This window comes from Palaemon carinicauda, chromosome 31, assembly GCF_036898095.1.
Source record: "Palaemon carinicauda isolate YSFRI2023 chromosome 31, ASM3689809v2, whole genome shotgun sequence".
Lineage (NCBI taxonomy): Eukaryota > Metazoa > Arthropoda > Malacostraca > Decapoda > Palaemonidae > Palaemon > Palaemon carinicauda.
In genome coordinates this window covers 67,050,309-67,065,308 of record NC_090755.1, presented here as the reverse complement: position 1 = coordinate 67,065,308, position 15,000 = coordinate 67,050,309, and the positions used below count along the sequence as shown (strand labels likewise).

The window sequence follows — 15,000 nt, the reverse complement described above, 5'->3', positions numbered from 1 at the left end:
TTTTACTTCACACCTGCTTTTCCCTAAAGTGTCTCCTCGGAGACGAAAGGCCTCCCCAGCACCAACACCGAGCAATACTAGTAAAATAAAAATCCTTATTTTCAGGAAAGTTTGGTATTCGCTGAGAAGACAAAGGACAGTTCGGAGCCATGATGTGGTGGGCGGTCTTCCCTCTCTTGCTGTGCATGTGTCGACAGGTGAGCTAAATCGATCAATAGATTTTTTTTTTTTTTTTTTTTTGATTCACAGTAGTGTTGGAGTAGTTATTTCTGTCGTAGGTTTTATGAACACATTGAATGTAGCATTATTATTATTATTATTATTATTATTATTATTATTATTATTATTATTATTATTATTATTATCCGACAGGTAAGTTGAATCAGTCAATAGAATTGGTAGATTTGAATAATTCTGGTATTTGAAAAAATATATAGTAGCCTAGAGTAGGTTTTTTATAAGTTTTTAAGATTCACAGTAGTATTGGAGTAGTTATTTCTGTCGTAGGTTTTATGAACACATTAAAGGTAGCATTATTATTATTATTATTATTATTATTATTATTATTATTATTATTATTATTATTATTATTATTATTATTATTCGACAGGTAAGTTGAATCAATCAATAGATTTGGTAGATTTGAAAAATTCTGGTATTTAAAAATATATAGTAGCCTAGAGTATGTTTTTTATTATAAGTTTTATGAACACATTGATGGTAGCATTATTATTATTATTATTATTATTATTATTATTATTATTATTATTATTATTATTATTATTATTATTGTTGTTGTTGTTGTTGTTGTTGTCGACAGATAAACTAAATCGATCAATATATATGGTGATTTTGGATCATTCTTGATATATTGATTTCGAATTTTAAAGATTCACAATATTATAGGTATAGATGTTTCTTTCATCAAAAGTTTTGTAAACATTTATTGTCTTAGTTGCTGTTGTTGTTGTTTTAATTATTATTATTATCATTATTATTATTATTATTATTATTATTATTATTATTATTATTATTATTATGTTTTGTTATGTTAAAAAGGACCACTGCAATAGTAACCATTTACAAAAATATATCTATCTAAACTTATTATTATTATTATTATTATTATTATTATTATTATTATTATTATTATTATTATTATTATTATTCCTGACTGAAGCTAAGAGCCCTTATAAAATACATCATAAATTATTTACCTGTATCTTGCCATAAAGAAATATATTCAGATAGAAAAGAATAATGATTCTAATATGATAATTAACATTTGCAAAAAAACCGGACGTTTTGGAATTCATACATACAAGTGTTTTCAAGATCATTTCTGCGAGTCTCTCCAGGGGTAATTCACTAATTTTCTAATTATATAATCATTAATCTCTATTTGATCGCAACAATTTCTAATTAATTATGATGGAGATCAATAACTATTCCCCACAGATCAATGAATATTTATTACTAATTAATGACCAGAGAAGAACCATTTGCGAATGTTGACATCTCAAGGACTTCTGAAATTAAATGAGTGACCTTAGTACACCTAAGATTAATGATAAATATACATTAACTAATCGAGAAATAATTCATATGATTTCAGGACTAAATATAACGATTAAAGGTCGATTGAAGCTCACCAAGGATTATTATTATTATTATTATTATTATTATTATTATTATTATTATTATTATTATTATTATTATTATTATTATTATATACTTGCTAAGCTACGTCCCCAGTTGGGAAAGCAGGGTGTTATAAGCCCTAGGGCTCCAACAGGGAAAAATAGCCCAGTGAGGAAAGGAAATAAGGAAATAGATAAACTATATAGGCTATAGGAGGTAATGAATAACAACATAGATTATCTTAAAATTAGTAACAATAATAAAATAGATTTGTCATTTATAAACAATTTAGAGAGAATATTGTGCGAGTGTGTGCCATTAAGCAAGAGAATTTTAATCCAAGACTGGAAGACCATGGTACAGAGGCTATGGCACTACCCAAGACTAGAGAACAATGATTTGATTTTAGACTGTCCTCCTTGTAGAGCTGCTTACCATAGCTAAAGAGCTCTTCCACCATTACCAAGAGGAAAGTAGCCCCTGAACAATTACATTGCACTAGTTAACCTCTTGAGCGAAGGAGAATTGTTTGGTAATCTCTTGTGTTGTCAGGTGTGTGAGGACAAATGAGGAGAATGTGGTAAGAATAGGCCAGACTATTGGGTATATGTGTAGGCAAAGACAAAATGAGCAGTAACCAAAGAGAGGGATCCAATATAGTACTATCTGGCCAGTCAAAGGACCCAATAAATTTCTAACAGGAGTATCTCAACGAGTGGCTGGTGGCCTTGCCAACCTACAGCAGTGAACATTCACATACAAAATACAGGCATTTGTGGGAAGGATTCATAGGATGTTAACCCTATTATTATTATTATTATTATTATTATTATTATTATTATTATTATTATTATTATTATAAGGCTCAGTACTACACAGTACTCTAGAAGTTTTATTCCAGCTGTGACCAAGATGTGGAATGATCTTCCTAATCGGGTAGTTGAATCAGTAGAACATGAAAAGTTCAAACTCGCAGCAAATGTTTTTATGTTGAACAGGCTGACATAGGTCCTTTTATAGTTTACATATCAAATATCTGTTTTCATGTTGTGGGTAGTTGAATCAGTAGAACATGAAAAGTTCAAACTCGCAGCAAATGTTTTTATGTTGAACTGGCTGACATAAGTCCTTTTATAGTTTACATATCAAATATCTGTTTTCATGTTGTTAATATTTTAAAATATTTTATTTTATTTTTCATTACTTCTTATATCGTTTATTCATTTCCTTATTTCCTTTCCTCACTGGGCTATCTTCTCTGTCGGGGCCTCTGGGCTAATAGCATCTTGCTTTTCCAACCAGGGTTGTAGTTTAGCAAGTAATAATAATAATAATAATAATAATAATAATAATAATAATAATAATTTACATTTCATCCACTCTGCATCTCGTCCGTATATTGGTAGTGCCATTAGGCATTATCAAACGAACCAATATAGCCTCCTTATGGCCCATAGGTACGCCCCCCCCCCTTCAATAATTATGTAGCCCTCGCCACTTGTGTCATTTATTACGGTCAGCTATTACATAACGTAAATTACGTAAAATTTACTTTAATGTCTTATTCCCTTAATGAATGATTTAGCAAAGAAAATAGCAAATCAGTAGCAGCTAAATAGAATGATATCTAGCAAATATTAACAGTAACTATATTTAGGATTAGATATTTTTTTTACAAAATACTCAGTTCACCAGTTTAATAGTTATTTAAAAAAAGTTGTATGGTGATACGGGACTTCCTTTATAAGTCTCTATGACGTGAGTGCCAGATACCGACGAAATTCCACTCTGAACCTTGAAGGATTTCCCAGGTCGTAGTTTCAGATATAACAGATGATAAACAGGAACACAGCTCCTGATGATATACGATCTTCCAAAATTTCATCGTTATTTAGTATATCAGCAATGTTTAAGTGATGGAAGAAATTTGGCAGTATTATAACTGGTGTCTAAGAAATGTCTCCACAAGAGCGATGGTCACTCAGAGATAAAACGAATCGAGTCTCTTCTGTAACTCATCCCGTCCTTTATATCAGGATCTATTTTCTCTAGAAATTTCCTGATGGACTAGAATGCCCATGACTAAAGTACATTACGTAATACACACGTCTGGCGTCCGGCGACGTAGAATAAGTTACGAGAAATATCCTGAAACTTTTGTTCCAATTTAGAATAGGCTATAACATCTTGGAGCTACAAATCATCACAGTTTTTACCTTTAATATGAACAATTACGTTGCTGTAGTTAATCCCTTGAGCGAAGGAGAATTGTTTGATAATCTCTGAGTTGTCAGGTTTATGAGGACAAATGAGAATGTGGTAAGAATAGGCCAGACTATTCGGTGTATGCGTAGGCAAAGACAAAATGAGCCGTAACCAAAGAGAAGGATCCAATATAGTACTGTCTGGCCAGTCAAAGGACCCAATGAATCTAACAGGATTATCTCATCAGTCACATAAAAAAAAAAAAACAACATTCAACACGGGTCCCATAACATAATATACATATAATAGTCATCGAATCGAAACTTCTTTTTTCGCCATTCTTTCTTTTATCCATCAGGCGTCTCCTTTGCACATCCCGACGAAGGAAAGCCTCTGCGGCCTCATCGTCGACATCGATTATAAGGAGGAATGCCTACAGTGCTTCACGGCAGCCGGACCCTTGCAGGAAGTAAGTGCCATGAGACTTGAATAAAGTGCGTAGGGTAACCTAAGGAAGAAAGTGCCGTGAATGTTATAGCAAGTGGTCTAAATATACCACTTGGTTAGACCGGTAGTTTTCAGTTCTCATTGCGACTCGTCACCATACACATGTCTTTTATAATATATGTTTGTGTATATATATATATATATATATGTATGTATGTATATATATGTATATATATATACTGTACACACACAAATATATAAGTAAAGTAATCAATAATATTAAGAGGATTTAGCACGTGGGATCCAGCAACGATTCAGCACCCAAATCATATATATATATATATATATATATATATATATATATATATATATATATATATATATATATATATATATATATATATATATAAAAAGGCTATATCCATTCTTTTGATATATCCAGCATTATACTGATTTTCTCTTCTGGAAGATCCAGTGGTTTTTTATTTAAGAAAAAACCAACAAATATAGTCATTATAATATATACAGTATGCGTAGCTACAATGAGGACTAGGTCAGAAGTCAGCCCTCCTGACAGAAATTCACTCATGCACCAATGAAAGTTTATTAGTTGGCAATCAAAAAAAGAAAAAAAAACTTGCGGAATTAGAGATTACAACATTTACCATAATATTGATTTGAAATATTTTCTCTCGGTTAATGATTTAAGTATATTGAAATTATTTTTTAAAATTAAAGCTTAATTGTTCATTCCTTTTCTAGGGTTGAAGTTTTATGCATATATAAAATTACACTGCTTTCATATACATCTAATTCAACATTAATTTTTTCTTATCTTTCGTTGTTCTTTAGCTTCTAAAATTTTAATTTTTCTTCTATTCCAGAATCCTGAGGCATTTCGCCTCTGTGTAGCGACTTATCTGCCACCATTGGTTGCCAAGTGCGCTGTTCCTCATGCAAAGGGTTTGCAATTAGGTGAGGAAGATCTCTCTCTCTCTCTCTCTCTCTCTCTCTCTCTCTCTCTCTCTCTCTCTCAAAACTTCTTCACGCTTAGCACAAATCAATCCAGAAGTAACGGATACAAATTGAAATTGAAAAGATACAGCACCACTCAATGTGGTGACTTCCTTACTTACAAAATAGTTAATACATGGAACATACTTCCAGCAGATGTAGGAAAGAGTAACACGGTAAACGAATTCAAGAATAAGATAGACAAGATCATAAAAAAATCAAATTTGTAAACATTTTGACTTATTCGCTCTACCCAAGAGCAAATGCAGTCTCCCCGGATGGACTAAAAAGCCTGAGACATCCAAATCCCCCCCCCCCCCCTCTCTCTCTCTCTCTCTCTCTCTCTCTCTCTCTCTCTCTCTCTCTCTCTCCTCTCTCTCTCTCTCTCTCTCTCTCATTGTTAAATCTTTCTACTTTGTTCGCCTTTCTGTCCATCTACCTTGTAATTATAAAAGATTGTTCGCTTACGTTGTTTTGGATATTGCTTTTTCTTTAGCCTTGTTTATGAATTGGTAATTTTGATACAAAGTTAAATAATACTAATTGTTTCACTACAGCTTGAAAGAACCCCTATGTACGAGCGATCTTGTAATGCTATTTAGATTTAATTGATACTATCATTTTATACTTACATGTATTATTGTACCTTTAAAGTGACATGATAATGAATGTTGTTGTATGACCTGATGGTACTGGTTTTGTAATAAAGAAATGTTTTAGATTATCATTACCTCCACCAATGAAGTTGGGAGAGGGTTATATTTTCGCCCCTGGCCACAATTTTACTCATAGAGTAGTGAAACTTTCAGGGATTAATTGTTATGTTGAGATGTGGGAGTGATTCAATTATGAAAGTCCTAGGTCAAAGGTCAAGGTCAAGATCAAGCAAAATGTCGACTGAATTAACCTTAACCTCAAGTTCTTACGTGGTTGTCACACACTTCAAATACGCCAACGGTCTAAATTGATTCTGGGAAAGGCAAGCTGGTTTCGAGAAATAAGATCCCGTAGCGGAGTTCTGCGTTCTCAGAGTGCTTTTCTAGTTAAGACTTCTGTTATTGTTTATTTTTATATTTATTGACAATGTCCTCTTCCTCCAGAAACAGCCCGCATTCATCAGTACAAGCCAGTTGTGCACCTTAACCACACCAACGCCAATCTCCTTCCTAATTGCCTGAAGAGAAGAATGAGGGAACTCTCACGATACCTGCAGGTAAGAAGACACTGTGTGTGGGTCCTCTCTCTCTCTCTCTCTCTCTCTCTCTCTCTCTCTCTCTCTCTCTCTCTCTCTCTCTCTCTCTCTCTCTCTCTCGTCACCTTCTGAGCAGTAAACTAGTTTCTGTAACGCTTTTGTACATTTGTATTTGTTTGCTCCTCTGGTCACTCCCTTTTATGTTCATCTCATTCTAAAACGAATCCTTCGAGCTATACGTGCGAGTCAAAAGGGATTACTAGCTCCGGTTAAACTGCTAGATCAGACTGTAGTAGCCAGGTATTATACACGTCTCTTAAGTCCAGGTGGTGGTGTTCACTTCTGTGGTAACCGATGAAGAATGAACTTTTTACAAAATTTTTTGTTGTAAATTGCTTGGCCCTTCTTGCCAAGCACGAGCTATGGCAAGTCTGGTGGCCTTAGATATCCGTACGATAATAAAAACGATTGCTATACAGTAGGTCTGGTTTAACTGCTAGATGAGACCATAGTTGCTAAGCGTATTATACATGTCTCTACTGTATGTCTAGAGGGGGATTTCGTAGTTGTGGTAACCCATCGCCTTTTTCTGACAAGATGCTACATAATATAGCATGAAAAATTTAACTTTCGCTTTCTATGTTTGTTATCACTGCTCGAATTGGAAGAGGTTTAATCGTGCTTTAAGACGATTTAAAAACCAGGTCGTTGAGCTGGAGAAATTTCTGATAACGAAAACCTTAGAAGGAAATTACTTTTCGGTAAGATGTATAATATCTGAATCTTTGATGCTATTATGCAAAATTTGATCTAAACTTTAGTATTAGATTACTGACTTATTACCATCTATAGAATTAATCCACTGAGATATTGTAAAGAAATCTACATTAGTAAGATATCATCCATACTAACATAGACCTATAGAGTATATATAGGCGCACGCATCATACTAGGTTAAACTATGGAATATTCAAATTAATGCTCTCTCTCTCTCTCTCTCTCTCTCTCTCTCTCTCTCTCTCTCTCTCTCTCTCTCTCTCAGAAAGAAAACACGTTCACTGAACAGGCGGGGGGAATACTGAAGAAGATAGTGAATTCGAATATGATTCCATCGGGAGGCGCCAACATGTTGAACATCGTATCCCAGCGATATATCATCTGTATTCCTACTGTCAAGGTGAGATTTTATATGCTTGTACTTATGTGGTCTTATTAATAACTATTATGTTCTTACTACTTACTTGTATGTTCCTACCACTTATGTGATCTTACTACTTACTTGTATGTTCCTACCACTTATGTGATCTTACTACTTACTTGTATGTTCCTACCACTTATGTGATCTTACTACTTACTTGTATGTTCCTACCACTTATGTGATCTTACTACTTACTTGTATGTTCCTACCACTTATGTGTTCTTACTACTTACGTGTTCTTACTACTCATTTGTTCCTACTGCTTATGTGTTCTTACTAGTTACTCTACTTATATGTTCTTACTAGTTACTTCTATGTTCCTACTACTTACTTACATGCTCTTATTACTGCTCTTACTACTTATTCATATGTTCCTAATACTTATAAATTCATGCTACTCACTTATATGTTCTTATATGTTCTTACTACTTATTCGTTCTTTCTACTTACTTAAATGTTGTTGTTGTTGTTGTTTTTGTTGTTGTTCTTCTTCTTCTTCTTATTATTATTATTATTATTATTATTGTTGTTAATAGTTAAGCTACAACCCTAGTTGGAAAAGCAGGATGCGCTAAGCCAGGGAAAATAGCCCAGTGAGGAAAGGAAATAAGGAAATAAATATATGACATGAGAATTAATGCATAATTAAAATAAAATATTGTAAAAATAGTAACAACATTAAAACAGACATTTCATATGTAAAATCTATAAAAAAAAGACGTATGTCATCTTGTTTAACATAAAAGCATTTGCTGCAACTTTGAACTTTTGAAGTTCTACCGATTCAACTACCCGATTAGGAAGATCATTCCACAACTGATCATAGCTGGAATAACTTCCAGAATACTGTGTAGTAATGAGCCTCATGAAGGAGGAGGCCCGACTATTAGAATTAACTGCATGCCTGGTATTACGAACAGAATGGAACTGTCCGGGAAGATCTGAATGTAAAGGATGGTCAGAATTATGAAAATCTTATGTAACATGCATAATGAACTAATTGGACGACGGTGCCAGGGATTAATATCTAGATTAGGAATAAGAAATTTGGTAGACCGTAAGTTCTTATCCAACTAAGTGAGATGAGAATCAGAAGCTGAAGATCAGACAGAAGAACAATACTTGAAACAATGCAAAAATGGAAGAATTAAAACACTTCAGAATAGATTGATCACCGAAAATCTTAAAAGAATTTCTCAATAAGCCAATTTTTTTGTGCAATTGAAGAAGACACAGACCTAATGTGCTTTCCAAAAGTAAATTTGGTGTTGAGAATCACACCTAACATTTTAAAAGTCATGCAGAGTTAAAGAAATATTATCAATGCTGAGATCCGGATGTTGAGGAGCCACTGTCCTCCACCTACTTACAATCAAACTTTAGTTTCGTAGGATTCAACTTCATGCCCCGTGATTTGCACCATTCACTAATTTTAGCTAGATCTCTATTAAGGGATTCAGTAACCCCGAATCTTCATTCAGGATATGGAATTAATGCAAAGAGAGTAACATCATCTGCATACCCAACAAGCTTGGTAGAATTTCTAGGCCAAACCACATGTCATGTGTATGTAGTATGAAAAGTAATGGGCCAAGAACACTACCCTGTGGAACACCAGATATCACATTCCTATACTCAATATGGTGCCCATCAACAATGACTCTTTGCGATCTATTTCCTCAAAATTCAACAGTGATGCTAAGAATTGACCCACCCATCATTAACACGGGCAAAGGCAGCACTAAAATCAAGGCCAATCATACGAACATCCTGGCCATAATCAAGGGATTTCCGTGCAGCATTGGAGATTGTAAGAAGGGCATCACATGCTCCAAGGTCTTAACGAAAACCAAATTGCAAACTAGGGAACAGATGATTACCTTCAGCAAACCTATTAAGACGTTTCGGTAAAAGGCGTTAAAAAACTTTAGATGATATGGGAGTTATGGAAATTGGGAGGTAATCAGTTGGACTTGAGCTACCACAAACACATTTACATAGTGGTGTAACATTACCAATTCTCCAATAAGTGCTAAAAGCTTCTCTTCTAGCTAACTTGTGCAAAATAGCAGATAAGTGTGAAGCTAAGAAATCTGCAGTCTTTATAAAAAAAGAAAAAATACCATTTGGGTCTACATCTCCATAAGCATCAAGGTCCATCAAGAGTTTTAATTTCCCGAGATCGAAAAGCTAAATTAGTTTGTTTAGCCTCAGGAAAAGAGGAATGAGGAATATAGAGTTTCTCATTACTCTGCTTACTGTCAAACATATCAGACAAAAGGGTTACCTTTTCCTTTGGACAGTGAGTGACAGAGCCATCTGGTTTAAGTAAAGGAGGAACTGTTGGATCTATACCAAAGAGTGCAGATTTAACGGTAGTCCACCACTTATGTTCCTGGGTTGTACCAGAAAGGGTTTCTTTTATGGTTAAATTATATTTCTTTTAAGTTGAAGCATAAACTATCTGAGCAAAAGCTCAAAGCTAAGTATAATCATTCCAAGCCAAATCTGATATGTTATCCTACCAAAGATGATAGGCCTCCTGCTTCTCCAAATAAGCAGTCTACAATCATCATTGAACAAGGTTTTGTCTTTCACAAGTTACCTTAGCAATGAGAGGGGATGTGTCCATCAGTTATGTTGACTAGATTCTCATTCAAAGCGGCAACAGGACTAGCACTACTATACAATTGTGACCAATCCAAACCTTACCTATATGTTCTTACTACATACTTGTATGCTCTTACTACTTACTGGTATGCTTCTACTACTTATATATTTTTTACTATTTTTATGTTCTTACTAATTACTTGAATGTCCCTATTACACACACACACACACATATATATATATATATATATATATATATATATATATATATATATATATATATATATATATATATATATAATGTGTGTGTGTGAGAGTGAGTGTGTCTGTTCATATGACTTATTTGTTCTTACTAATGACATATATGCCCCTACTACTTATATGTTCTTACTAATATGTTCATACTACTTCCTTACATGCTCTCACCACTCACTGATATGTTCCTACTACATATATATTCTTACTAGTTACTTATATGTTCATACTACTTACTTATATGTTCTTACTAATGACATATATGTCCCTACTACTTATATATATGTTCATACTACTTACTTTGGCTATATGTTTTTTATTACTCACTTATATGTTCTTACTACTTACTTAAATGCTCTTACTACTTACTTAAATGCTCATACTACTTACTTAAATGCTCTTTCTACTTGCTTATATGCTCTTACTTCTTACTGATATGTTTCTACTACTTATATATTTTTACTACATACTATATATACACACACACACACATATATATATATATATATATATATATATTTATATATATATACATATATATATATATATATATATATATATATATTTATATATATATACATATATATATATATATATATATATATATATATATATATATATATTATATCATCATACTAATTACTTTTATTTTCATACTACTTACTTATATGTTCTTACTAATGACTTATATGCCCCTATTCACTTATATGTTACTACTCACTATGTGTTCTCACTACCTACTTTGCTGTGCGATATCAAATCCCGATGGGAAAGGTAGACGGTCTATTGATTAAATTTTGCCATTAATTATTATTATTATTATTATTATTATTATTATTATTATTATTATTATTATTATTATTAGCTAAGCTACAACTATAGTTGGCAAAGCAGGATGCTATAAGCCCAAAGGCTCCAACAGAGAAAAATATCCCAATGAGGAGAGAAAATAAGGAAATATATAATGAACATTTGAAATAACATATTTCATTAATAGTAACAATATTAAAATAGATCCTTCATAAATAAACTATAACGTTTCTAGCCTGACAGTTTGAATTTTTTAAGTTCCACCGATTCAACTACCTGATTAGGAAGTTCATTCCACAACTTTTTGAGTTCTGCTTCTCTTCCCTGGTATAGATTATCGTTTCTTTCTATTCATTTACCTACATTGTCATCATTTTGCATCGTCAGAAACTCGTCTTGGCAGTGGCCGGGTCCTGCGTTGCTGGGTACGACTATTCTTGCGAATCAGCACGAAGTTCTCTTGATGACGATTCTCCCATGAGCAACGAAGGGGAGGAATCGAGACCTTTTGGCGAATGGGAATCAGACTTGGTTTTCGAAGAGGATGGCGGCGATGATGTGCGTCATGAGGTAAGGCTCTTGTTGGAGGGGTCTGGTAGTAAATCTCTCTCTCTCTCTCTCTCTCTCTCTCTCTCTCTCTCTCTCTCTCTCTCTCTCTCATTTAATGTTTGCATGAGTAGAAATCATGCATAAATATATTTTCCCTTCTGAATTGAAAATAAAGAATAAAGTATTCGGTGAAGTATTCTGTATCTTCATCCATATTACAGATTTATGAAAAAAGATGCCTAATTCTTTATTATTCATATAGATTATAATGTGAAAAATCCTTGATCTTGGTTTCAAACTCTAATCAAATTTGTTTTGGCCAAAGGCAAACCGTGTCTTCAAAATCTCACAGAAATCCGTCGATAATAACCGAGTTTTCTTGAAGTAGTTCATAAATAGCTATTATTCATCTCTTCTTGAAGTATTTCTTAAATATTTATTATTCATCTGTTCTTGAAGCAAATAGTTATTATTCATCTGTTCTTGAAGTATTTCATAAATAGTTATTATTCATCTGTTCTTGAAGCAAATAGTTATTATTCATCTGTTCTTGAAGTAAATAGTTATTATTCATCTGTTCTTGAAGAATTTCATAAATAGTTATGTTATTGTTCGTTTTCAGATGGATCTACGAGCCAAGCCATCTGACAAAGGCAACGGCCTTCCATACGGAGGCACAAATGAATTGGCGCAGGAGATGATCATGGGGAAATGCATCATTGATGCCCTGGTGAGTGTGAACCTCTTCACCCTTTTAAATCAAGTTCGTTTGAGTCTGTTACACTCACACACAGGTTCAACTCTTTGTATCCCTCCCCATTTCTTTCTTACACTGTTAGAAGGAAAAAAAACGTAATTTTTAATCGGAAATTCTCTAGAAATATACTGTTCTCAACCGTATTTCAGTAAAATACAGGTGACCGTAATTTTACCTACTTTGTGTATTATCTTTTACGGGTTGGTGACCGTAATATCACTCCTTTACGTCAATATATCTGTTTTTAAAACGGTAAAAATCCTGGAATAATTGTTGCCAGACATTTACCGCTTTTTTAATGCAAATTTTTAACAGTGTACCACACGGGAGTTAGGCAATTTGTTGGAGATTGTCGTTTCCGAGTGGTTTGATAGGAATGACATATGTATATGGACTTGTGTGTATATATACATATGTATATATACACATACATATATATATATTATATATATATATATATATATATATATATATATATATATGTGTGTGTGTGTGTGTGTGTGTGTGTGTGTAGAGAGAGAGAGAGAGAGAGAGAGAGAGAGAGAGAGAGAGAGAGAGAGAGAGAGAGAGAGAGAGAGAGAGAGAGTGCCTTATGTGGATGAGATCTTGGTGAGGGGTAGATGGAGAAAGTTTGGGCATGCTCTTCCCACTCCCCAAGAGTTGAAAGACGCAGGCCTACATGGCTGAGACTATGAAACGTGAAGTAGGAGTTGATGAATGGAGAAGTATTGATTTAAAAGCTTAAGATAGAGACGACTGGCGAAATCTAACCGATGCCCTTTGCGTCAATAGGCATAGGAGATGATGATGATAATGGTGATGATCTATATATCTGTGTGTATATATATATATATATATATATATATATATATATATATATATATATGTATATATATGTATGTGTGTAATATATATATATATATATATATATATATATATATGTATATACATATATGTATATATATGTATGTGTGTAATATATATATATATATATATATATATATATATATATCTATATATGTATACTGTATATATATATTATATTTATATACATATATACATACTCTGTATATATGTACACACACACACACACATATATATATATATATATATATATATATATATATACATATACATACACATACACATACATACATACATACAGTATATAATGGTATGAAAGGGGGTAACAACAATGTCTTGTGCTCTAGGGCTGTATATTGTACACATTAATGTCTTACAGTTTTATTGATGGATTGATGAGGGTAGTCGAAGAACGAGCTGTGAATGTAGGTGAAGAGATGTATGGTAGGGAAAACGTGTCTTGAATAGTGTGTCACTGGTCTATGTTAAGGTATGCAGGAACACGCTCTTATTGAGAAAATAAAAGAGAAACGCCCAAGGTTGGTGAAAGATAATGTGAACCAGAGTAGGTAATGAGGTTATATGTAAACTAGGAAAAGGAAAGTGGGAAAGGTTGAGTAACTACAGAAATGTCTTCATATAGTTTAATTTGGTAGTAGAACTGACTTGTAATGATGGAATGAAAGAGCAGGTGAGGTATAGATGTAGAACATAAATAAAAGAAATAAAAAGCCAGAAGCTGTTGGGAATAATTATTTCTATAATGTATATATGAAAAGCAATAAAACAAGTTACCATAGAGGAGAAAATGAATGTATTAAGAAAAAGGATAAGAAGAATGGGGCAACAACATGCGACTGACTCGATAAACTGTGTGTAGAGGTATTGGATAAGAAGGATCTTAATATCCAGGCTACTTCAATGTGCAAGGTATTTGGGGGTTCGACACACTGCTAATGTGCCTATTATTTAGGAATATGGAGCCTTTAATAGTTGGGAAATTATCTGCTCAAGGGTTCAGCACGCTGTAGAGTATGACTATCGCAGTGACCAATGTGTCGGTAATAACTATAAGGATCCAGGGCTGCTTCTATTATTATTATTATTATTATTATTATTATTATTATTATTATTATTATTATTATTATTATTATTATTAATTGCTAAGCTACAACCCTAGTTGGAAAAGCAGGATGCTATAAGCCCAGGGGCCCCAACAGAATAGTGTGCCTAAGTGTACCCTCAAGCAGTAAGATGCAAGAGTGAAGAAATATTGGGAGTTAACTCAGAAGAATATTGGGAGTTGAATGGCAGGATAAGGATAGAAAGAAAACTGTAAGAGAGATTACTCTAGTGCCATATGTGGATGAGATCATGGTGAGCGGTAGATGGAGATGGTTTGAGCATGCTCTTCGCGCTCCTCAAGAGAGATTAGTTCACCAAACATTTAACTGGGCT

The 15,000-nt window shown here is 33.3% G+C and overlaps 1 protein-coding gene across 4 annotated transcripts in view; it reads left to right on the top strand.

Annotated features, from left to right (window-relative positions):
- Window positions 1-15,000, top strand: part of LOC137625006 (uncharacterized) — a 214,039-nt gene that overhangs the window by 196,428 nt on the left and 2,611 nt on the right. For 3 of the 4 annotated variants that reach the window (XM_068355945.1, XM_068355946.1, XM_068355944.1), the window contains exons 2-8: window positions 106-197; window positions 4,205-4,315; window positions 5,178-5,268; window positions 6,408-6,520; window positions 7,542-7,676; window positions 11,760-11,942; window positions 12,544-12,651. In XM_068355945.1, coding sequence (XP_068212046.1) covers window positions 150-197; window positions 4,205-4,315; window positions 5,178-5,268; window positions 6,408-6,520; window positions 7,542-7,676; window positions 11,760-11,942; window positions 12,544-12,651 — 789 coding nt within the window. In that variant the 5' untranslated portion in view covers window positions 106-149. The remainder of the gene's footprint in view (window positions 1-105; window positions 198-4,204; window positions 4,316-5,177; window positions 5,269-6,407; window positions 6,521-7,541; window positions 7,677-11,759; window positions 11,943-12,543; window positions 12,652-15,000) is intronic. The other variant, XM_068355948.1, reaches the window with a different exon arrangement.